Raw genomic sequence first — 24,636 nt, forward strand, 5'->3', positions numbered from 1 at the left:
TTCAAACAAGAAGGTTTAAACTTCTCTGTAAAGACCAGAAATGTTATAGGTCTACTGTGAAAAAGATCACATTTATTCATTTATAGGAATACATGTATTTTTATCATATTCAGTTTCCAGACAAATAGGACCAAGGTTTTTCTGTGCCTTTTTCTTATTAATTTCTAGTTTATTGCTTTATTCTCATAGAAGGTGACCTATGTAAATGTGGTCTCATTAAAGTAGCAGAATGTGAACACTGGCTAGATCACTTGAGCTCAGGAATTCAGGACAAGCTTGAGCAATGTCGTGAGATCTCATCTCAACAAAAAATAAACAAAATTAGCCAGATGTGATGGTGCACACCTGTAATCTCGGCTACTTTGTAGTCCCAGCTACTTGGGAGGCTGAGGCAGGAGGATCATTTGCACCCAAGAGATAGAGGCTGCACTAAGCCAAGATCACACTACTGCACTCCAACCTAGGTGACAGAGTGAGACCATGTCTCAAAAAATAGTAGTAGTAAGTTTTGTTTTCCGTGAACTTATGATCAGCCAGTGCTTATGGTACATCAGTGCTATGAGCACGTCAGTGACATAGGTAAGAGATAAGAACTACCATGGGTAGTGATTAGAAGCTTCAGATCAGATGCTTCCTTTACTATTTATTGATTCTGTGATCATGGGCAATTTACTGTACCTCTTTCCCTAATGGCATTTTCCCCCTTTCTCATGAAAACTGGATTAGAATCTATCTTATGAGAAAGTTATATTAAACAAGATGAAGTTGTTAACATATTGTCTGGCACTTAGTATTACATAATAAATGACAGTTGTTATCATCTCTCTGACAAGGTTACAATAATAAAGCTAATACATATTAAGCACTATATGGGAAGCACCATCCTGAGCAATTAGTACATCTATTACCTCATTAATCTTATCTATGAATACTTTTACTATATCCATTTTATGAAAGAAGAAATGGAAGCATCTAAGGCTGAATAGTTTGACCAAGATCATGCAGCTAGTTAGTGGTAGAACATCTTAGTTATGCAAGGAAGATGTTTCTCTCAGACAGTCATATTAAAAGAATAAGAATGAACGCCCAGGTCACACTAGACTTTCTTTGTCTTAGGCACTCATTATGGCTTTTCAGCCCTCATCTAAATGTTTTAGTGTTTTTTCTGTTTTTACAGCAGGTAATTTAAGAAATTTTTAATAAAATTATGAGAATAAACTTAGAGATGCTGAAAAAAATCTGAAATTTATTTGGAGATGAATTGTTTCTTCCTAAATTTTCTCTTTCAATATAAATAGAATGATTCCCTATTGTTAATATGATGTTTTACTTGGGAAATAGATCCATGCTTTCCTTCTTCAAGTCCTTCATGATTTCATGCTCTGAACATAATTCCTTTATTCCTTGCCTTTTATTTTGCCGTTTGTCCCGATTTGTCTATTTTTTGTTATTAGAGGTGGAGTCTAGCCCTGTCACCCAGGCTGAAGTGCAGTGACACGATCATAGCTCACTGCAGCCTCAAACTTCTGGGCTCCAGTGGTTCTCCCACCTCAGTTTCCCAAATAGCTGAGACTATAGACATACACCACCACACCTGGCTAATTTAAATTTTTTTAATTTTTTTTTTTTTTTTTTTTTTTTTGTAAAGACAGGGTCTTGCTTTGTTGCTCAGGCTGGCCATGGACTCCTGGCTTCAAGTGATCCTCTTTCCTTGGCCTCCGAAAGTGCTGGGACTACAGGCATGAGCCACCACACCTGGTCCTTTGTCCACATTTAATTCTTTGACTACACCTGTCAGAGTTCAACTATGAAGACTTATTGGCCAGGTGCAGTTGGCTCACACCTGTAATCCCAGGACTTTTGGAGGCTGAGGCAGGAGTATCACTTGAGGCTCCAAGTTTGAGACCAGCTCGGGTAACAAAGCAAGACTCTGTCTCTACAGAAAATAAATAAGAGAATATAATTGAGTCTCACATAGTAAGTGCTCAGTAAGACTTCTTAGAAGAGTATGTTATGGAAGATTCATGCTATCTGTCTTCAGAAAGGTTTTTTTTTTTTCATTGTTAAGTCTGTAGGATAATTTAGAGTACACAGAATATTCATTCAATGTAAGTGTTTTGAAGATTTTTAGTAAATTGATGCAGTTGTGCAACTATCATCACAATTCAGTTTTAGAATGCTTTCATTCTGTCAAAAATTTTCCTCACGTCCAGTTGGAGCCAATCCCTGCTTCTACTCACAGTTCCAGGCAAGACTGATTTGCTTTCTGTCTATTCTAAGTCATCTTCTAGATATTTCTTATAAATGGAATCACAATAAGCAATCCTTCATGTCTTACATTTACTTAAGAATGTTTTTCAGATTCGTTCATGTTGGTGCGTGTATCAGTAGTTGGCTCTTTTTTATTTGTAAGTAATTTTCACATATGGATATGCCACATTTTGTTATTCATTCAACAATTGATAGACATTTGGACTGTTACAGTTTGGGGCAGTTATGAAGATTGCTACTGTGAAAATCCAAGTACAGGTCTTCGTGTGAGCTTACATTTTCATTTCCCTTGGGTAGATACCTAGAGTAGAATTGCTGGGTCACAGTAAGTGTATGTTTAACTATTTAAGAAATGGTCAGACTGTTTTCCAAAATGACTGCACCATTTAAAATTCCCACCTTCAATGTATAAGTGCTTCAGTTTCTCTATATGCTTACTAATATCTGTTATTTTTTTTTCAGTCTTTTTGGTACAGCCATTCTAGTGGATGTGTGGCATTTTACATGGTTTTAACTTTCATTTTTCTGACTAGTGACAATGTTAAGCAAATTTTAATGTACTTATTAGCTATTCCTGTATCTTCTTTAGTGAAGTGTTGGTTAAATCTTTTGCCCATTGTATCATTGTGTTGTCTTCCTGTTAGTGAGTCATAGAGTTCTCAATATAGCTTGGATACAAGTCTTTTTATTGGATATATGATTTGCAAATATTTTATTCTACTCTATGGCTTCTCTTTTCATTTTTTAACGGTATCTTTTGAGTAAGTTTAATTTCTCTGTTTATCAAATTTTACTTTTACGGATTGTGCTTTCGGTGTTGGCACTATCACTAAGAAATCTTTGCCTAACCCAAGGTCACAAAGATTTCCTCCCATATTTTCTTCTAGATGTTTGATAATTCTGTATCTGACATTCAGACTATGATGCACATTGAAATATTTTTGTGTATAATGTAAGGTGGAGGGTTTAATAATTTGTGGGGTTTTTTGCATATCGTGTCTGATTGTTACAGTACCATTTATTGAAAACGCTTTGTTTCCTGCCCTCACTGAATTGCCTTGGTAATTTTGTTGAAAACTAATTACCCATATATGATAAATTGGTATATATTTGGACTCTATATTTTTCCATTCATGTATCCCTACACTGATAACCATACTGCGTTGATTATTGGAGGTTTATAGTTAGTCTTTAAAACAGGTTCATTTATTCCACCAGCTTTTTTTTCTTCAAAATTGTTCTGGTTATTTCAAGTCATTTGTATTTCCGTATACATTTTAGGCACAGCTTGTCATTTTTAGCAGAAATACTTGCTGTTATTTTGATAGGAGTTGCATTGACTCTATAAATCGATTTGGAGAGGCTTGCCATCTTAACAATGCTTAATTTTCTATTCCATGAAAATTATATATTTTTCCATTTATTTAGATCTTTAATTTTTCTCATCAAGTTTTAAGATGGTTTCTTTAAATTCTCTCAGTTTATGGCATACAACTTCTACCTTTCTTTCTCAAACGTATTCCCAAGTAGTTTTTATGCTATTGTGAATGGAATTGGATTCTTGATTTCATTTTCAGGTTGTTCATTACTAGTATAAAAAATATAATTGATTTTTATATATTGATCTTGTATCCTACAGTTTTGCTAAACTCACTTATTCTAGTAGGCTCATTAGATTCTTTAGATTTTCTACATACAAGGTCATGTCACCTGCCCAAAAAAAAAAAAAAAAATTCTTTCTTTTAAAAATATATGCCTTTAATTTCCATTCCTTGCTTTTTTGGACTGACTAGAACCTCCAGTAATATGTTGAATTGAAGAAGTGAGAACAGAAATCTTTGCTTTATTATCAATCCTAATGGAAAAGCATTTTTAAAAATCATGAATGGGTGTTTGATTTGTCAAAAGTTTTCTGAATCTGTTAAGATCACTATGTGGTTTTTATTTTGTCCTTTATTCTTTTTATATGATACATTACATTAATTCATACTCACATGTCAAATCAACCTCGCATTTCTTGGATTTAAAAAGTGCTCATGATATATAATCATTTAATTTTGCCGGGTTCAATTTGCCAATATTTTGTTAAGAATTTTTGTCTCTTTGTTTATGAGGGATATTAGTTTATAGTTTAATTCTAATCTCTTCCTCTGATTTTCTTTTAAAAAACCTTTTTTTGTTTGTTTTTTCTTTTTTTACTTTTTTTTAAGTTCTGAGGTACATGTGCAGGATGTGCAGGTTTATTATGTAGGTAAACGTGTGCTGTGGTGATTTACTGCACCTATCAACCCATCACCTAGGTATTAAGCTCAGCATGCATTAGCTATTTTCCCTGGTACTCTTCCCCACCTCAACAGGCTCCAGTGTGTGTTCCCCTCCCTGTGTCTATGTGTTCACATTGTTCAGCTCGCACTTATAAGTGAGAACATGTGGTGTTTAGTTTTCTGTTCCTGCGTTAGTTTGCTGAGGATAATGGCTTCTGACAACATCCATGTCCCTGCAAAGGACATGATCTCTTTCCTTTTTATGGCTGTAGAGTATTCCATGGTGTATATGTACCACATTTTCTTTATCCAGTCTATCATTGATGGGCATTTGGGTTGATTCCATGTCTTTGCTATGGTGAATAGTGCTGCAATGAACATACACTTTCATGTATCTTTATAATAGGATCATTTATATTCTTTTGGGTATATACCAAGAAATGGGATTGCTGGGTCAAATGGTATTTCTGGTTCTAGGTCTTTGAGGAATTGCCACACTATCTTCCACAATGCTTGAACTAATTTACATCCCCACCAACAGTGTAAAAGCATTCCTATTGCTCCACAGTCTCACCAACATCTGTTGTTTCTTGACTTTTTACTAATTGCCATTCTGACTGGTGTGAGATGGTATGTCATCGTGGTTTTGATTTGCATTTCTCTAATGATCCGTGATGTTGAGCTTTTTTTCATATGTTTATTGGCCGAATGAAATGTTTTTCCATTTGTTTGTGTCCTCTCTTATTTCCTTGAATGGTGGTTTGTAGTTCTCCTTGAAGAGGTTCTTCACTTTCCTTGATAGCTGTATTCCTAGGTATTTTATTCTCTTTGCAGCAATTGTGAATGGGTGTTCATTCATGATTTGGCTCTCTGCTTGTCTATTGTTGGTATATAGGAATGCTTGTGATTTTTGCACCTTGATTGTGTATCCTGAGACTTTGCTGAAATTGTTTATTGAGTTAAGAGGTTTTTGTGCTGAGACGATGGGGTTTTCTAGATATGTGATCATGTCATCTGCAAACAGAGACAGTTTGACTTCCTTTCTTCCTGTTTAAATACGCTTTATTTTCTTCTCTTGCCTGATTTTCCTGGCCAGAACTTCCAATACTATGCTGAATAGGAGTGGTGAGAGAGGGCATCTTTGTCTTGTGCCCGTTTTCAAGGGGAATGCTTCCAGTTTTTCCCATTCAGTATGATATTGGCTGTGGGTTTGTCATAAATGGCTCTTATTATTTTCAGGTCTGTTCCGTCAATACCTAGTTAATTGAGAGCTTTTAACATGAAGGGATGTTGAATTTTATCGAAGGCCTTTTCTGCATCTATTGAGAAAATCATGTGGTTTTTGTCTTTATTTCTGTTTATGTGATGAATCACATTTATTGATTTGAATATGTTGAACCAGCCTTGCATCCAGGGATGAAACTGACTTGATCATGGTGGATAAATTTTTTGATGTGCTGCTGGATTTGGTTTGCCAGTATTTTATTGAGGATTTTTGCATTGATGTTCATCAGGGATATTGGCCTGAAATTTTCTTTTTTTATTGTATGTTTGCCAGATTTTGATATCAGGATGATGCTGGTCTCATAAAATGAGTTAGGGAGGAGTCCTTCCTTTCCAATTGTTTGGAATAGTTTCAGAAGAAATGTACCAGTTCCTCTTTGTACCTCTGGTATAATTCAGCTGTAAATCCGTCTGGTCCTGGGCTTTTTTTGGTGGGTAGGCTGTTTACTACTACTGCCTCAATTTCAGAACTCATTATTGGTCTATTCAGGGATTCAAGTTTTTCCTTGTTCACTCTTGGGAGGGTGTATGTGTCCAGGAATTTATCCATTTCTTCTAGATTTTCTAGTTCATTTGCATAGAGGTGTTTATAGTATTCTCTAATGGTTGGTTGTATTTTTTTGCAGTCAGTGGTGATATCTGCTTTATCATTTTTTATTGTGTCTATTTGATTCTCCTCTCTTTTCTTCTTTATTAGTCTAGCTAGTAGTCTATTTTATTTTTTCAAAAAAAAAAAAACAGCTCCTGGACTTGTTGATTTTTTTTTTTTTTTTTTTTTTGAGGGTTTTTTGTGTCTCTTTCTCCTTCAGTTCCGCTCTGAGCTTGGTTATTTCTTGTCTTCTGCTAGCTTTGGGATTTGTTTGCTCTTGGTTCTCTAGTTCTTTTAGTTGTGATGTTAAGATGTTGATTTGAGATCTTTCTAGCTTTTTGATCTGGGCATTTAGTGCTATAAATTTTCCTCTTAACACTGTTAGCTCGTAGATTCTGGCATGCTGTCTCTTTATTCTCATTAGTTTCAAAGAACTTTTTAATTTCTACCTTAATTTCATTATTTGCCCAGGAGTCGTTCAGGAGCAGGTTGTTCAGTTTCCATGTAGTTGTGTGGCCTTAAGTGAGTTTCTTAATCCTGGGTTCCAATTTGATTGTGCTGTGGTCTAAGAGACTGTTTGTTATGATTTCAGTTCTTTTGCATTTGCTAAGGAATGTTTTACTTCCAATTATGTGATACATTTTAGAGTAAGTGCCATGTGGTGCCAAGAAGAATGTATATTCTCTTGTTTTTGTGTGGAGAGTTCTGTAGATATCCATCAGGTGCACCTGATCCAGAGCTGAGTTTAAATCCTGAATATCTTTCTTAATTTTCTGTCTCAATGATCTGTCTAATATTGAAAGTCGGGTTTTAAAGTGTCCCGCTATTATTGGGTGGGAGTCTAAGTGTCTTTGCAGGTCTCTAAGAACTTGTTTTATGAATCTGGGTGCTCCCCTATTGGGTGCATATATATTTAGGACAGTCAGCTTTTCCTGTTGAATTGATCCCTTTACCATTATGTAATACCCTTCTTTGTCTTTTTTTTATCTTTGTTGGTTTAAAGTCTGTTTTGTCAGAAACTAGGATTGCAGTCCTTGCTTTTTGCTGCTTTCCATTTGCTTCATAAATTTTCCTCCATCCCTTTATTTTGAGCCTGTGTGTGTCTTTGCACGTGAGATGGGTCTCTTGAATACAGCACACTGATAGGTCTTGACTCTTTACCCAGCTTGCCATTCTGTGTCCTTTAATTGGGGCATTTAGCCCATTTACATTCAAGACTAATATTGTTGCGTTTGAATCTGATCCTGTCATCATGATTCTAACTCATTATTTTGCAGTCTTGTTTATGTGGTTGCTTCATAGTGTCATTGGTTTTTGTACTTCAGCATGTTTTTGTAGGGGCTGGTAGTGGTTTTTCCTTTCCATATTTAGTGCTTCCTTCGGGAGCTGTTGCAAGGCAGGCCTGGTGGTGACAAATACCCTTACCTGGAGGTGTCACCAGTGGGGGCTGCAGAACAGCAAAGATGGCTGCCTGCTCCTTCATCTGGGACCTCTTTTCCAGAGTGACAGTGACCAAATGCCAGGGGGCATGCTCCTGTATAAGGTGTGTGGTGACTCCTGTTTTGGGGGTCTCACCTAGTCAGGAAGCACAGGATCAGGGACCTGCTTAATGAAGCACTCTGGCTGCCCCTTGGTGGAGTGGGTTTGCTGCACTGAGAGGAATCCCCATCATCTGGAGTGCCCAGCCTCTTCATAGCCAGCAGGCAGGAAAGACTAAGTCTGCTGAACCATGGAGACTGCAGCTGCCCCTCCCCTCAGGGGCTCTGTCCCAGGGAGATCAGAGTTTTCTCTGTAAACCACTGGCTGGAGTTGGTGAAATTCCCACAGGGAGGCCCCACTCAATGAGGAGGAATGGATCTGGGTCCCACCTAAAGAAGCAGTCTGGCCACGATCTGCCACAGCCACTGTGCTGCATTGTGGGGAGTTCCTCCTGGTCCAGACTGCCCAGTCTTCCTAGCACCAGCAGGGAAAAACAGAAGACTGAGGCTGCAGTGATGGCAGCCACCCTCACCTCTAGGAACTCAGTCATCTTAGGCAGTCTCCAGCTTGCTGCTGCTGGCTGCAATCCGAGCATCTGCTGAGCATCTGCACAGCTCTGTGCTTGGGACCCAAGGCCCTGGTGGCATGGGCTCACAGGGGGATCTACTGATCCGTGGGTTGCACAGATTCATGGAAAAAGCATGGTTTCCTGGACGGGGTAGCACAATCACTCACTGCCTCCCTTGGCTGTGAGTGAGAGCTCCCCTTGCCCCATGCAGCTCCCAAGTGAGCCATTGCTCCACCCTGCTTTTCCTCACTCTCAGTGGGTTGTGCCACCCACCTAGTCAGTCCCAATTAGAGAACCTGGATACCTCAGCTGCAGGTGCAGGATTCACTCACCCTTTTCATTCTTCATGGTGGGAGCCACTGATGGCAGCTGCTTCTAGTTGGCCATCTTGGCCCCTCCCCTGCTTTTAAAAATATTTTTCAGTACCTTCTAGGGTACAAGTGGTTTCTGGTTACATGGATGATCTATATAGGGTGAAGTCTGAGATTTTAGTGTACCTTTCACCCAAGTAGTGAACATTGATTGTACCTGATATGTAGTTTTTTATCCCTTACTCCTGTCCCACCCTCCCGCTTCTGAGTCTTCACTGTTCATTATTCTTTTCTGTCTGCCTTTGCGTACCCATAGCTTAGCTCCTACTTATTTATAAGTGAGAACATACAGTATTTGCCTTCCTCTTGTTTTTATAACAGGGTAATGCTGGACTCTTAAAAGAGTTTCTTTCTCATCTATCTTTGAAATAGTTCCCATAGAATTGATTTTATCATTCTTTAAATGTTTGGTAGAATTCACCATGAAACCATATAGTCTTGGGTGGTTTTGTTTTGTGTTGTTTTGTTTGGGTGGCAAGATTTTAAATTACAAGTTTTTGTAATAGATAAAAGAATATTCAGGTTTTTGGTTTCTTCTTGAGTCCATTTTCATAATTTATATCTGTCAAAGAATTTTCCTATTTTATCTAAGTTGGGAGTTTACTGGCATAAGGTTCATAGTATTCTTTGTATCCTTTTACTGTTGGTAGCATCTGTAGTGATGTCCCATCCTTCATGCCTAAAGCTGGTCATCTGTATCTTCTTTTCTTTTCTCAACCTAACTAGTACATTACTAATTGTATTGACTTTTTTCAAAGATGTACGTCTTACTTTTATTGATTTTTCTCCATTTTCTATTTCATTGATTTCCTATTTTACCTTTATTATTTTCTTTATTTGTCTTTTCATTTGATTTTTTCTCTTTGTTAGCTTCTTGAAGTGGAAGCTTAGATTTTTATATGTCACACAGAAATTAAAATCTATAAATTTTTCTCTAAGCACTGCTTTAGTTGCATATCATATATTTAGATGTGTTATGATTTCATTTTCATTCAGTTCAAGATATTTTTCTTCCCTACCTACCTCATTTTTTCCCCAAAAGTATTGAATATTTGTCCTAGAATAAACCTCCACAGGATAAGAATTATTTATTTTAATCATGTGTTTTGTTTATGTCTACTAGTTTGGGTGGGCCTAGTCCTTTGCTGATCATTTTTCTCTTTGTCTTTTGAGATGGTTAGTATGTGTATTAGTCCTACTTTATTCACATGTAGAATTTGAAGCTCATAATTTATAGATCTAAAGAATGAAGTAGAATTATTATTTTCCATATTTTTGCCAGTGAAACACCAAATGGCAAGTAAAAATCTTGAGATGAATGTTTAAAGTGTGGGGTGTGTATAGGTTTATATTTTTATTCAAGGTTAAATAATTAACTTTTAAAATATTTATGGCTTTCTTAAATTCCAGGCTGGAGCCAACAAATAGTTTGCCTGTTCCTTACATGTCCCTGATATATCTTTACAAGTAATCATAGCACTGCTTCTGACAAGGTCAGATGCATAATTGGAATCTTTCTTACTCCATTCCCAAGCTATTTAATGAAGCCATTTTGCCAGTAAATATAGGATAGAAAAAATAATGGGCCAAAATTTTCCTGTTGTTTAAGCTAAATGAACACTTTCATTTTCATCTTCCTTTCAGAATTATTTTCTAATACTAGTATGAAAACATACATAAAGCTCCTAAAATTGAATAACATACTACTTAGTATTTAGATACATTACACTCACAGCTTAAATAAGTTTGTGGAAATGACTATTTTAAAAATTTTAGTATTTTGAAAATTCATGTCATCTCAAAAAAAGCTTTTACCCAGAATTAGCATCTTAAATATTTGGATTAATATTCTGTTTTACACCCCTTATAATTTCCTCCTAGCCATTTAAATCATATTCTAGTAATTTAGAATTTTTTCCACTTCAAACTTCTTTGATTTTCTCATACTAAAGAGAATTATTTACTAGGCAAATCAACAGTGTAAATGAGATTTCAGTTGGTTCACCTAAAGAGTCAAATTATTTTCAAGAATGTAAGTAGGATCATTTGCATATATAAAATTAATGTATAGATCAGCCTCATCTAACATTAAAGTGCAATCTCTACTTAAAAAACATTTTATAAGCAATCAGTTCATATTCTTATATACTTTGAAACCATTAAACTGCTTTTACTTTTCAGTATTGACTAGTATAAGTTACTGTTCACAGTGGCCTGCCTCCTCCCTTGCTATCAGGCAACTTTTTGTTTACCTTGCCAAATATATCCATGCATTGAAAATCCCTTTCCCTAACATTTACTATGACTTCTTTAAAGGTTTCTCTTTTGTCACTATGGCCCTTAAGGCCAAAGTAAGCAGGTGTTGCATAACTGGGTTCAACCATAATGTATCAAGAAGGATAGAGGGAAAATCAGTAAGGTACTTTCCTATGGGAATACCCCATAATCTAGTGCCAAACTTATTCTAATTCATAGTTGAGGACAATAACCTTTGTTTTTACAGTATTTCCCATGCAGTTTCTAAGATTTATTTTTAAAAATTTTCTAGGGGAGATGGACTATTCTCTATTATGATCTGCTGTTATCCATTACTTTTATTTTTAGTTGTAGACCTTTTGATCAGAATTATTGAAAAGGCAAGTATAAAACTAACTAGCTGAAAAGCTATTCTACATGCTTTAGTCTACAAAAATGGTCTTTTTATTTATAGCTTACATGTAAAATCATATATTTGTGATTTTTCAAATGTAATTTTGATAATTACCTTTAAAGAAGAAAAATATGTTTATATCACAATAAAAAGTTAAATTTTTATTCAAATATACTGTTTTATTCTTCTGCATGAATATTGTCTCTTTTTCCATTTATCATCATGGAGAAAAGTTCTAGTCCTTGGAATTTATCTTACTAACTAAAGTTCAGCCCAGTAAATAGCTAGGTGAGACCAATAATAAATTAGGAACAAAATATTTTTAAAAATAGGTTTGTCATGCTTCTTTCACACTGGGGGTTAAGTAGTGTGTGAAGAAAATATGGAAAGCTGTTGTTTTTATGAAACTATATTAGGAATATAATAATTTGACTGTCCTCATTGGTATATCCCTTTTTCCCTCTTATGCCCCCAAATATCTCGTAATCTTAATTTAATCAACTGTTTTCATTCTTTGATGTAGAACTGTTTTTTGTTTTTTTTTGTTTGTTTGTTTTTTGAGACGAAGTCTTGTTCTGTCACCCAGGCTGGAGTGCGGTGGCGTGATATCGGCTCACTGCAACCTCCACCTCCCGGGTTCAAGTGATTCTCCTGCCTCAGCCTCCTCAGTAGCTGTGATTACAGGCACCTGCCACCACACCCAGCTAATTTTTGTATTTTTAGTAGAGAGAGGGTTTCACCATGTTGGCCAGGCTGGTCTCGAACTCCTGACCTCGGGTGATCCACCCACCTTGGCCTCCCAGAGTTCTGGGATTACAGGCATGATCTACTACATCTGGCCAGAACTGTTTAAGTGTTAGGAAAGTTGATATTCTATGTTTTGACGTTTGGAGTCATTTTCCCTATTGTTTATGGACTCAGAGTAATACTGGATTTTTAAATAAGTTAATGTAATTCTGTTATTGTTATACTATTAAAATAGAACAATGTCTGTGCCATATTTATGGAGGCACTAAATGGCCACAAGGAAATGACTTCCAAAATGCCAGCATTTGGGCCTATCAAAAACAAAGGCAGCTTGCTACCTATCGCTGAATGATAAAAAGATTTTAGTGCTTTGCTCTTAAATATAAAAGAACAGCAAGAATTGTTCTTTAGTGGTGGAAAGTCTCAGCCATGAATGAGAGTAACCAAAAGACAAATTGCAGTGAACAGAAGAAAAATTACAAAAACCTTTAATTGACATCCTCAGATAAATAAGAAAAGATATTGCGTCCCTAAACAGGATACTGTGAAAAGGAAAATTAGAGAAAGAGCTCTGAGAAATGTAAATAGTAATATTGAATTAATTTTTTTTGCAATAAAATAGTTGCAAGGTATGCTGAAGTAAAATTTCCAGAAAATAAAAGGGCAGAGATGAAAGAGAGAAAAAGCTAAGAGATCAACCCAGTGGTTTCAACATTCAAAAGAAGGGAGTCCCTGAGAGAAAAATTATTAAGGAAATAATATCAGAAAACTTCCTCAACCTAAAGCCCATGAGTCTGCAGACTATACTTTGTACAAAGATTTAAAGACCCAATCCAAGGCATATTAGCACATTGAGCATAAAGTTAATATCTTAAAAGCTTCTAAAAAGAGAATGGTGTGGGCACATTTAAAGAAGTGCGCATCCAAGTTAATCCAGACATCCCATTAGCAATTTTTTCAGCTTAAAAAAAGAGGAACAATGCAAAATTTGTATGGATAATACTTTTTGACTTGGAGTGCTACACACAACCAAATGTCGGTCAGTTGCATGGCCTAAGACCACGCATGCAGAGACAACAACAAAATTTCCCTGGTATCTTTCTGATGAAGCTTCTGAAAGAAAGCACACCCCTGCAGAATGAGGGAGCTAATCAAGAATTAAGAAGACCTAGGATCTGGGAAAAAAAGATTATTGAAGAAAGGATACCAAGAAGCAATATTCAAGGATGATAACCAGTTCACTATAAAAGCAACACACACCTGAAAGGAGTGGCATTTCCAGAAAAAGAAAAGGGGACTGGTACATTATACAGTATGTCAAAGGTTTAGAAAACAGTACTGATTTTTGATAGCCCTAATGGAGTCTGGAAAACATCAGCATAGGTATATAGAACATTAAGCTAATTTTTTTTAAAAAGAGAAGCAATTATTAACTCTAGGAAAAATTACACATTATGGAAAAACAAAACTGAATAGTATACCAATTGGCTCTACAGTGAAAGTTATCTTTGCAATTGTACCAATGGAAGTACTGTGTTAACTAGGAGTTGTTCATTGATTTCTTTGGGAGGGTAGGGATAGAGTAGTTCAAGAGTTAAAGCCTCATTTATCATAATAGAGAAGTTAGTAACTTATTGCCTAAAAATCAGTAAATCTAGAAATGGCAGAATTAGCATCTATTTTTAAATATAGAGGAGAGAACAAAGAACCATTTAAAAGAATTTAAGATGGGTTTCCCTGGAAATGGCAGGCAGCCAGCTGTTTTTCATTTTAAACTTTTGGTATTTAGGACTCTTTAAAACTATTTGCATGTGTACTTTTTATAAAAATAAATTTTAATTACCATAAAATTGTATTTAAAATGTCAGGGAAATAGAATAATTATGGCTTATAGTCAAGTTTTTACATTTTTGTCTTGTTATTTTCTAGAGTTCCTGGAATAACTATTGCTACAGATATTATCTGTGGTTTTCCTGGAGAAACAGATCAGGATTTTCAAGAAACAGTGAAACTTGTTGAAGAGTACAAATTCCCAAGCCTCTTTATTAACCAATTTTACCCAAGACCAGGAACTCCTGCTGCAAAAATGGAACAAGTTCCAGCACAAGTGGTAAGATCTTTTTCTCGTAAGGTATTGTTTTTTGCCAGTAGCTATAGAAATGCAGCTGTGTTGCCTACCTTCACACAACTTGCTCATGTGATAACCCTTAAATTACAAAATATGGAGAGATTTCCAAGTTGGGGTCAGGGGCCAGGGGGCCATGGATGAGTTAAATGACCTTAGGCAACTAAAATATAATCACCTTTTTCTTCTTTTGAACAGTAAAATTCAGATGACTTGGGGAAAAAAATTTTTAATTAGTATCTAGTATTTACCTGTGTGTGTAAGATAAACTTTTGGATGTTTCAAAATAAGGCAATATTTAAATATTTGTGTGTAAATGAGGCTTCATTTTTACCCTACTTTTTAAGAGACCCTTTTCATAGTTTGTTATTGATTGGGATCCCCCTAGTTTTGCTACTTTTCTATTGGATAGATTTGATGCTATTTTTCTACCTTTTTTTTTTTTTCAGTTTTTTCACAACAAGCCTCAGTTTAATTTTATCCTTTCATGTTCACAGATACAGTAGAATAAAATGACTCTTAATGAATGTTAATAAGTTTGGAATCAAGTAAAGGCAAAATGTTTCCCAGAATGCCCCAGAAATTAAGGGTCTCAAAACAAATATCTACTTTCTAGATTCATTGGCTGAATATGGGCAAATGTAAAATAAGCCTAAAGAGCAAGTAGAAATTTAAGTGAAAATTTTCCACTTTGTTTGTAATAACTATTAGGTTGGTGCAAAAGTAATTGCGGTTTTTGCCTTTAAAAGTAATTACCGCAATTACTTTTGCACTAACCTAAAGTTTAAAAAATTATGCCCTATCATTAATTTGCCTCAAATGTTTTTATGAATAAATATGCAAAGAAATAACCCAGAGCTTGTTACTGTTTTTCTGTTACAGCATAAGTGAATATCAAACACAACATATATATTCTTTCAATATGTGGTTGAAAAATAGATGTATATTAGTTAAAGTCTGTTTTTCCCAAAATCAAAAGTGAATATCATAAAACCAAAATGAAGAGCATTATTTGTTTTCCCCAAATTTTCCTCATCTTAATTTTACAACTTTCTGTGTTTACAAGGGTAAGAAAATATTTTGCAGGTGGACCATTTAATTTTCTTTCTAATCTAATCAATGAAAAAAAAGCAGATTGTAACACCACAAATCATTAACTTCCCACAAACATAAAAAGATGCCAAATTAATTCATTTTCTTCTATATCACAAGTATATATTATTGAGGTATAACTTACATACAGCAAAATTCACTCTTTTTGGTGTACAGTTCTATGACTTCTAGCAAATGCATATAGTAGTGCAACCTACTACATCACAATCAAGATATAGAACAATTCCATCAGCCCCCTCAAGATTCCTTTTTACCCTTTCGTTTTGTTCTGTTTTGTTTTGTTTTGCTTTCAGACAGGGTATCGCTCTGTCGCCCAGGCTGGAGTGCAGTGCTGCAGTCTTGGCTCACTGCAGCCCCAACCTCCTGGGCTCAAGCAATCCTTCCACCTCAGCATCTCAAGTAACTGGGACTACAGGTGCATGCCACCATGCCCAGCTCATTTTGTTTTTTAGTTTTAATAGAGACAGGGTCCTACTATGTTGCCCAGGTTGGTCTCGAACTCCTGGACTCAAGCGATCCTCCTATGTTGGCCTCCCAAAGTGCCAGTATTACAGGTGTGAGCCACTGCACCCAGCTGATCCTTCTTACCCTTTTTTGTAATCATCTTCTCCCTCCATACACACCCAGCTCCTGACAACTACTGATCTGTTTTCTGTTCTCATAGTTCAATCTATTCTTTTTTTAAACTTTACTTCTTCTTTGCTAAAAAAGCTTTTGTACCGTACCTACAGAAAAGTATATGGCTGTGCACTTTTGTAAAGTGAATACTTCCTTATAACTACCAGTCAGATCAAGAAATCGAACATCACCAAGTACCGCACAGGTCCCTGTCATGTCCTCCATTTACTGTCCTCTCTCCCTCCTCAAAGGAAGCCACCATGCCTTATTCTGACACCACATGATAGTTTTACCCATTATTATTCTGGATATAAATGTAAGAATTCATGTTTGAGTGCTTGGATTTTGGGTTTTTGGGGATTTGTTTGTTTTTGCATAACATTATGTTGGCGAACTAATCTGTTTTTAAAGTAGCTGTAGTTCATCCATTGTTATTGCCAGGCAGTGTTCTACAGCGTGCATATATATATCACAGTTTATTCATCCTATTGATTATTAGCCAGGCATGGTGGCGGGCGCCTGTAGTCCCAGCTATTTGGGAGGCTGAGGCAGAAGAATGGCGTGAACCCGGGAGGTGGAGCTTGCAGTAAGCTGAGATGGCGCCACTGCAGCACTCCAGCCTGGGCGACAGAGCAAGACTTGGGTATTTTCAGAATCCCAATATTAGTATTGCAACAAATACAGCTGACAGGGTTCTTCTTGTTTTTTTCTTTTGTTCCACTTGTGTGTAAACTTTTCCACTGGGGGGTCTGGCTAGGAGTGTAATCGCTGAGTCATAGGAAATGAAATTGATCTGCTTTACTAGATAACTGCCAAATAGTTTCCCCAAATAGTTGAATAAATTTGAAATCCCAACAACAATATATAAAAATGGTAGAAGCTCCATATTCTTACGAGCTCTTGGTATTGTTACATTCTTAATGGTAGCCATTGTGGTGGGAATGTAACTTAATTTTAATTGTAGTTTTATATTTTCCTGTTAATTAACCATTTTGAGTGTCTTTTATATGTTTATTAGCTATTTGGGTGTCTTTTTTCATGAATTACCTGTTCAAATCTTTTGCCCGTCTACCTGTTGATTTACCAGTTTGATTTACAACCCGCCCTTACCTCCGATTTATAGGAGTTATTTACGTATTCTGGGTACAGCTCTTGGCAGGTCATGGTAATTTAAATTTCTTCTTCCATTCTGTAACCTACCTTTTCTCTTCACAGTGCCTTTTGAAGAACAGACATTCTTCATTTTAATGTAGAATTTATCAATATGGTTTTTTTATGTTAGTGCTTTTTGTGTCCTCTTAAGAAATGTTTACCTTCTCCACACCATCATAAAGATACCCCTCAATGTACTGTTCTAGAAATTTTATCATTTTGCCTTTTACCTTTAAATCTTCAGTCCAATTGGAATTTATTTTAATTTAAGGTATGAGGTGTGTTTGGGTTTCAGGGGAAGTTCAAGTTTGTTTTGTTTTTTTTTGCCCCGGAAGCTATCCGTTTGAGTCAATGCAGTTTATTGAAAATATCATTCTTGCCTCACTCGCCTGCCTGGCCACCTTTATTATAAATCACATGTATGTACATGTGTGGGTCTCTCCTGGGCATCTATTCTGTTCCTTTGGTCTGTTTGTCAGTCTTTCCACCCATACACAGGTTAACTACCATAGCTTTATAGTAAGTCTTGATATTGGCAATGTAAGTATTTCAATGTCATATTTTTCTTGAAATTGCCCTAACTATTGTTGTTCTTTTGTTTTTGTAAATTTGTCAAGTTTCACCAAAAATCCCGCTGGAATTTTGATTAAGATCATATTGATTTTATAGGTCATTTGGGGGAAACTGATGTTGTTATAATATCAAGTTTCTGTCCTTAAATGAAGTATATGTCTTCATTTATTTTGATCTTCTCTAATTTCTGTCAATAATGTTTTATAATTCTCTGTATATGTCTTACATATCATTTTATTAAATATGTTCCTACATGTGTGTTTCCACTGATACTATTGAAATGATTTTCATTTTTGTTGCTACTTAGAAATAAAGTTGATTAAAATATATTTATTTTGCCCAACTAATTCACTTATTAATTCTAATAGTGTTTCTGTAGGGTTTTTTTTTAGATTTTCTTAGTATACAGTTATGTCATCTGATAGTCATAGTTTTAATTTTTCCATTCCAATTCTCATGACTTTTATTTCCTTTTCTTATCTTACTATACTGGCAAGAATGTTCAGTACACTGAGTAGAATTGGGCATCTTTCTCTTCTTCCCAAGCTCAAGGGGAGAGTTTTCAGAATTTTACCATTAAATGTAAAAGTTAGCTGTCTTTTTGGAATTAGTAAAGTTCCTTTCTAGTCCTATTTTTCCCTGTGTCTGTGTGTGTGTTTTAATCATGAATAGAGTTGAACTTTATCATATGCTTTTTTGTCTATTGAAATAATATGATTTGTTTTTTGTTCTAAGTCTCTGTTAATATTATAACCTACATTGAATGGTTTTCAAATATTAAATTAACCTTGCATTCCTGGAATAAACTTTACTTGGTTGTGATATATTGCTATTGATAAAATATTTCTGTTGTCTTGGTTATATTTCATGAAGGTTTTGCATTTTTTGTTCATGGAAGACATCGATCTGTAGTTTTCTTGTAATGTCTTCTTAATTTTGTTATCAGAGTAGCATTGGCCTCATAGAATTAGTTGAGAAATCTTCCTTCCTCTACATTTTTCTGGAAGAGTTTGTATAGAAGTAAAGTATTTCTTTTTAAAATATTTGACAGAATTGCCCAATGTGATAAGCAGGATTCTAAGTTGGTCCCCCAGATTTTCTTTTTTTTTTTTTTGGAGACAGAGTCTTGCTCTGTCACCCAGGCTGGAGTGCAGTGGCGCCATCTCAGCTCACTGCAAGCTCTGCCTCCCAGGTTCATGCCATTCTTCTGCCTCAGCCTCCCAAATAGCTGGGACTACAGGTGCCCGCCACCACGCCAGGCTAATTTTTTCGTATTTTTAGTAGAGTCAAGGTTTCACCGTGTTAACCAGGATGGTCTTGATCTCCTGACCTTGTGATCCACCCGCCTCAGCCTCCCAAAGTGCTGGGATTACAGGCATGAGCCAGGTCCCCCAGATTTTCTCATCCTCCTCACCCCCAGGTTACACACCCCTTCTAATCTCTGGGACTGTGAATTTGCTATTTGCTGTACTTGCTGATCGTTTGGTTCCACTCTGTGTAGTTATCTTTCCCTTTTCCTGAAAGATAGCACATGTGTACAGCTGAATAATTTTCTCAGCCTGATTCTGCCATGAGAATGTTAAGAATCCTACAGCCTCTTTTTATTTTGTACTGTCTCTGTCCCTTTTAGTCTACATTGGCAATGCGAATTTTTTGTTTTTTTATTTGGTTTTGGTGTTTTTGGGTTTTTTTCTTTTTGTTTCTGTCTCTCTTTTTTTTTTTTTTTTTTGGCTCAGTTTTCTCAGGAATTTTGTGGGTCTTCCCTGGATTTCACTGGAACTTACTCCATTAGATAAATGCTACATCCACAGATCTTTATGAGATCATCCCTGCTCTACCTTAGCCTCTTGCTGAGAGTACTTTTCTTTGTATTTATCGTGTTTGAGGATTCTTGGTGTTTTTTTGCCCTGTGTCCTCATTTTTTCAGAAGGTTTGGAAACCTTAGCCATTCTTTCTTCAGATATATATTCTACTCTATTCTCTCTTCCCCTGTGATTTCAGTTACATGTGCTAGATATTTTCTTTTGTTCCCCAATGTCTGATATATTCTTTGCTATACTTTGTGCACTTTCTACTGTGTCTCTGTCTGGATATTTCCTCTTTATCTGTTTCCTAGTTCCTTGGTATTCATAATTGTCCCTGGGCCAACATCCACAGAAGTTGTAGTCCCTGAACAGCAGTGTTGGCATCAGCTGTGAGGCTGCTGGAAATGCAGACTCTCAGGCCCCACCCTAGACCTGTTCAGTCGTTGTCTGCATCTCCAGGTGATTTGTGTATACATTAAAATTTGTGAAGCACTGATCTTGCTCACTAATCCTTTCTTCATTTGTTTTTAATCTGCTGGCAAACCCATCTATGGGATTTCTAATTTTAGTTAATGTGTTTTTTAATTCTAGAATTATAGTTTGAATTTTCATAGATTTCCATGTTCTAATTAAATTATTCATATTTTCCTTTGTAGTTTTTAAACATTTATGTGGTTTGGCTTTGTGTCCTCACCCAAATCTCATCTTGAATTGTAATCCCCACGTGTCAAGGGAGAGACCTGGTGGGAGGTGATTGGATCATGGGGGCAGATTCCCCCATGCTGTTTTCATGATAGTGAGTGAGTTCTCACAAGATCTGATGGTTTTATAAGGGGCTCTTCCCTCTTGACTCTCCTCTCTCCTGCCGCCTTGTGAAGAGGGTGCCGGCTGCCCCTTCCACCATGATTGTAAATTTCCTGAGGCCTCCCCAGCCATGTGGAACTGTGAGCCAATTAAACCTCTTTTCTTTATAATTTACCCAGTCTCAGGCATTTCTTTATAGCAGTGTGAAAACAGACTAATACAAACATATTAGTTATCTTAAAGTCCATTCCAGAATCTCCAGTATTTGGATCTGATATTGGTTCATTTCTGCTTTTTAGTTTTGTTTTTTCTTGATTCTGGTTGTTTTTCTTTTTCTCCATGTACCTAGTACTTTTTTCTTTTTTAGAATGGTGCCCATTGTTTATTTTTTAAAAACCTGTAGATTCTAGGCTCCAGGGAGGATTTTATTTTGCTTCTGCCAGGTGCTAAGGTAAAAACTGATTATTTTAATCTGACTGAGATGGATTTTTGAGACTGTTTTTCACTCTTTCTGATGACTGCTTTATTTCTGCCTGCCCTTACTTTTGAATGCAGCCAGTTGTGTGCTAGTGTTTAACAAGTGACTCTCGGGAGAAAGAGTTCTGATCTGTAGCATTCGCCAATTTCCATAGTGTGAATACTTCCGCTGTTGCCAATTTCAGATTACCAGTGTTACATCACTGAACATGGCATTGGGAAGCGATGCACACAGCCAGCTTTTGTGAACTGGTACATGCCACATTAACGTACCACCTAGTGTAGTTCTTCTAGTACCCAGCTGAAATTCTATGGTGTTTTTACCAGGACTTTTTCTTTATGGCAGATCTTCAACTCTAATTTTTGTATCTCACGCTCATGAGAATGCATCAGGCTGTGTGTATTTACTCCGCCTCTTAGCTTTTGTTTGGCCGTTCAGCACCCCAGGCACTACTTAACATTGATAAATGTCTAGAAGGAAAAAGTGACTCCAAATATTGAGGTGTCCTCCATGGGCTTGTCTTCTTTCTGGGAGCTTGATCTCTCACTTCCTTGGTAGGTTTTTCATGTTTAAATAGTACAGATTGTACATTTTATTCACCTTTTTAATTGTTCTTGGCAAGAACATTGGTCTGATACTAGCTAGTTAGCCAGAAGCAGAACTCATTGCATAAAATCAGCTTTTAAATGCCTTTTTTCCGGAGCTTGCAGTGAGCCAAGATTGTGCCATTGCACTCTAGCCTGGGCGACTGAGTGAGACTCCATCTCAAAAAAAAAAAAAAAAAAAAAAGCCTTTTTTGTCTTGTCTTTTATCTTCTAAACATAGCCTGTTACCATCTTCCTCACGTTTTAGACTTCAGTCACCCAGGCCTGGAATAGAGTAGTATCTTTTTTTTTTTTTTTTTTTTTTGTCTTTATTTTTTAAAGCACTTTTAGATTCACAGCAACATTAAGCAGAAAATAACACATAGAGTTGCTATATGTTTCCTGCCCCTACACATGCACAGCCTTTCCCAATACATTTGTTACAATCAATGAACCTACATTACATATCATTTTCACCCAAAGTCCATAGTTTACATTAGGATTGATCCTAGGTGGTATACATTATATGGGTTTTGACAAATGTGAAATGACAAGCATCCACCACTATAGTATCATCAGAATAATTCCGTTTCTCCAAAATCCTGTGTTCTCTGCTTGTTCATCCCTCTCTTCCCCAAACCCCTGGCAACCACTCATCTACTGCCTCTAATTTTGCCTTTTCCAGAATGTCATGTATTTGGAAACATGGAGTGTGTAGACTTTTCAGATTGGCTTTTTTCACTTTAGTAATATACATTTAAGATTCCTTTGAACCTTTTCATGGCCTGATAGCTCATTTTATTTTAGCACTGAATAATATTTCATCGTGTGGACATAACATAATTTATCCATTTACCTACTGAAGGACAGGTTGGTTGCTTCCAAGTTTTGGCAATTGTGAATAAATCTGCTATAAACATCCATGTGCAGGTTTTTGTGTGGACATAAGTGTTCAGCTCATTTGGATAAATACCAAAGAGGAGCATGATTGCTGAATTGTATGGTAAGAGTATGTTTGTAAAAGTATGTTTATAAAAAATTGCCACACTATCTTCCAAAGCCACTGTGCCATTTTGCATTCTTACCAGCAATGAATGAGAGTTCCTTTTGTTCCATATCCTTGCCAACATCCTTGCCAACATTTGGTATTGTCAGCATTTTGGATTTTGGCCGTTGTAACAGGTGTGTAATGGTATCTCACTGTAGTTTTAATTTGCAATTCACTAATGACATATGGTGTTGAGTGTCTTTTCATATACTTATTTGCCATATGTATGTTTTCTTTGGTGCAGTGTCTGTTCAGGTCTGTTGCCCATTTTTAATCATGCAGTTTGTTTCCTTACTGTTGAGTTATAAGAGTTCTTTGTATATTTTGGGTAACAATTCATTATTAGATGTGTGCTTTACAAATATATTTTTCCAGTCTATGGCCTGTTTTCTCATTCTTTTGAAGCAGACTAATTTTTGTTTATTCATTTTGTTTATTATTTTATTTAACACTTGGAAATTTTTCAACTTTCCACTGCACTGCAATCTGAAACAGTAAACTTAGGTTCAGAGTGTCCTAGGCCAACTGGTGAAGCTGTTTCCTTTTATTATTCTCAGTTATACTGTTCTGTTCTCAAGAGCCAATATTTTGGGATTCTGCACCGTTGTTCTTCTCATGCAGCTCTTTATTAAACCTCTTTGTATTAATGTCCCAAAGCTTCTATAACAAAGTACCACAAACTAGGGGGCTTCAAACAACAGAAATGTATTGTCTTACGATTTTAGAGGCTACAAGTACAAAGAAAAGCCTCTTCTCCCTCAGAATCATGTACCAGAATCCTTCCTGGCCTGTCCCAGCTTCTGGTGATTTCCTGGTACTCTTTGGTGTTTCTTGGCCTGCAGCTGCATAGCTCTAGTCTCTGACTTTATTGTCACAAGATGTCCGTGTATGTCTCTGTCTTTACATGGCTGTCTTCTTATAAGGACTAAGTCATATTGGATTAGGGGCCCACCCTGCTCTTCATCTTTACTAGTTATGTCTGAAACAAGCCTATTTCCACATAAGGTAACATTCTGAAGTACTGGGGATTAGGACTTCAGTATGCTTTTTGTGGGGGATACACTTCAATCCACAAGACTCTTCTACATCCCTGTAATTATGCTCTAGGTAAAAACCATTGCCTGGAAGAGTTTCTTCTTTATAAAATGCAGAAACTTAGGTAAAAAGAAGCAAAAATGATGAAACTTGAGAGATCTGCAGTCAAACAGAAGATATATGATGTGCACTGAGTCTTCTTGGTTCTCTTAAATTTACTAAAAATTAATAATTGTCTATTCTACCAGTCTTAGGTAGTTTATGAAACTGCGTATGCAACTAGAATTCACTAAAATATAATACTATTGCAAAATGGGTAGCAATTTTTTGTTTTTTTCTTAAAAATTTTATAATTTTTTTAAAATTTCAATAACTTTAGGAGTACCCATGGTTTTTGGTTATATGGTTGGATTGTATAGTGGTGAAGTCTGAGGTTTTAGTGCACCCATCATGTGAGTAGTGTACATTGTACCCAAAATGTAGTGTGGTTTTTTTAATCCTTCACCCACTCCTACCTCCCCGCTTCTGAGTCTCCAAAGCCTATTTCCTTGCCAAAAGAATCATCAGTGAACATATGTACAATTATTGTGTGCCAATTGTAAATTTTTAAAAAATCAATAATGAAAGTAGATGCTAACCCATTATTAGAAGAGTACAATACCAGTTGCTTTCAAATAATATCTTTTTGTTTTGACTTTAGAATGCCTCTTAGTGAAGATATACTATTTTCTTAGATACATTTTATTTCTGCTAACAACAAGTCCCAAAAAATGTTCTTCCCCTGTAAATGACATAAGGATAAGTATACTCTCCCCGTCATATTTACTTTTACATAAATATTAGCATTAATATAAATAAATTTCAGTGTTTTAATGTATTATGGCAGAGCTCTAATAAATGAACTAAATTGTTTGTATTCTTAATTATTTAAATCCCAAATGGATAAAACACCCTTTAGTTGAATTTTGTATTTGTATAGGGGGAGAGATGAATTCTTTGCCTTGATTGCCTACTGAAAAAAAAAGTATAATCCTCTTAACTTTATAATGAAAATAAATTAGACAATATATTTTCATGA

General features: G+C 36.0%; 1 protein-coding gene and 1 long non-coding RNA gene across 6 annotated transcripts in view; one reads left to right on the top strand and one right to left on the bottom strand.

Annotated features, from left to right (window-relative positions):
* The window catches only part of LOC129059897 (uncharacterized), a 59,227-nt gene extending 43,588 nt beyond the window's left edge, over positions 1–15,639 (bottom strand). Inside the window, exon 1 of the long non-coding RNA XR_008526066.2 lies at positions 15,586–15,639. This is a non-coding gene — a long non-coding RNA (uncharacterized LOC129059897). The remainder of the gene's footprint in view (positions 1–15,585) is intronic.
* CDKAL1 (CDK5 regulatory subunit associated protein 1 like 1) overlaps positions 1–24,636 on the top strand; it is a 715,037-nt gene that overhangs the window by 532,690 nt on the left and 157,711 nt on the right. For all 5 annotated transcript variants that reach the window (XM_054557269.2, XM_024248919.2, XM_054557271.1 and 2 more), the window contains one exon: positions 14,153–14,333. In XM_054557269.2, the coding sequence (XP_054413244.1) occupies positions 14,153–14,333 (181 nt within the window). The remainder of the gene's footprint in view (positions 1–14,152; positions 14,334–24,636) is intronic.

Source organism: Pongo abelii, chromosome 5 (assembly GCF_028885655.2).
Source record: "Pongo abelii isolate AG06213 chromosome 5, NHGRI_mPonAbe1-v2.0_pri, whole genome shotgun sequence".
NCBI classification, from domain to species: domain Eukaryota; kingdom Metazoa; phylum Chordata; class Mammalia; order Primates; family Hominidae; genus Pongo; species Pongo abelii.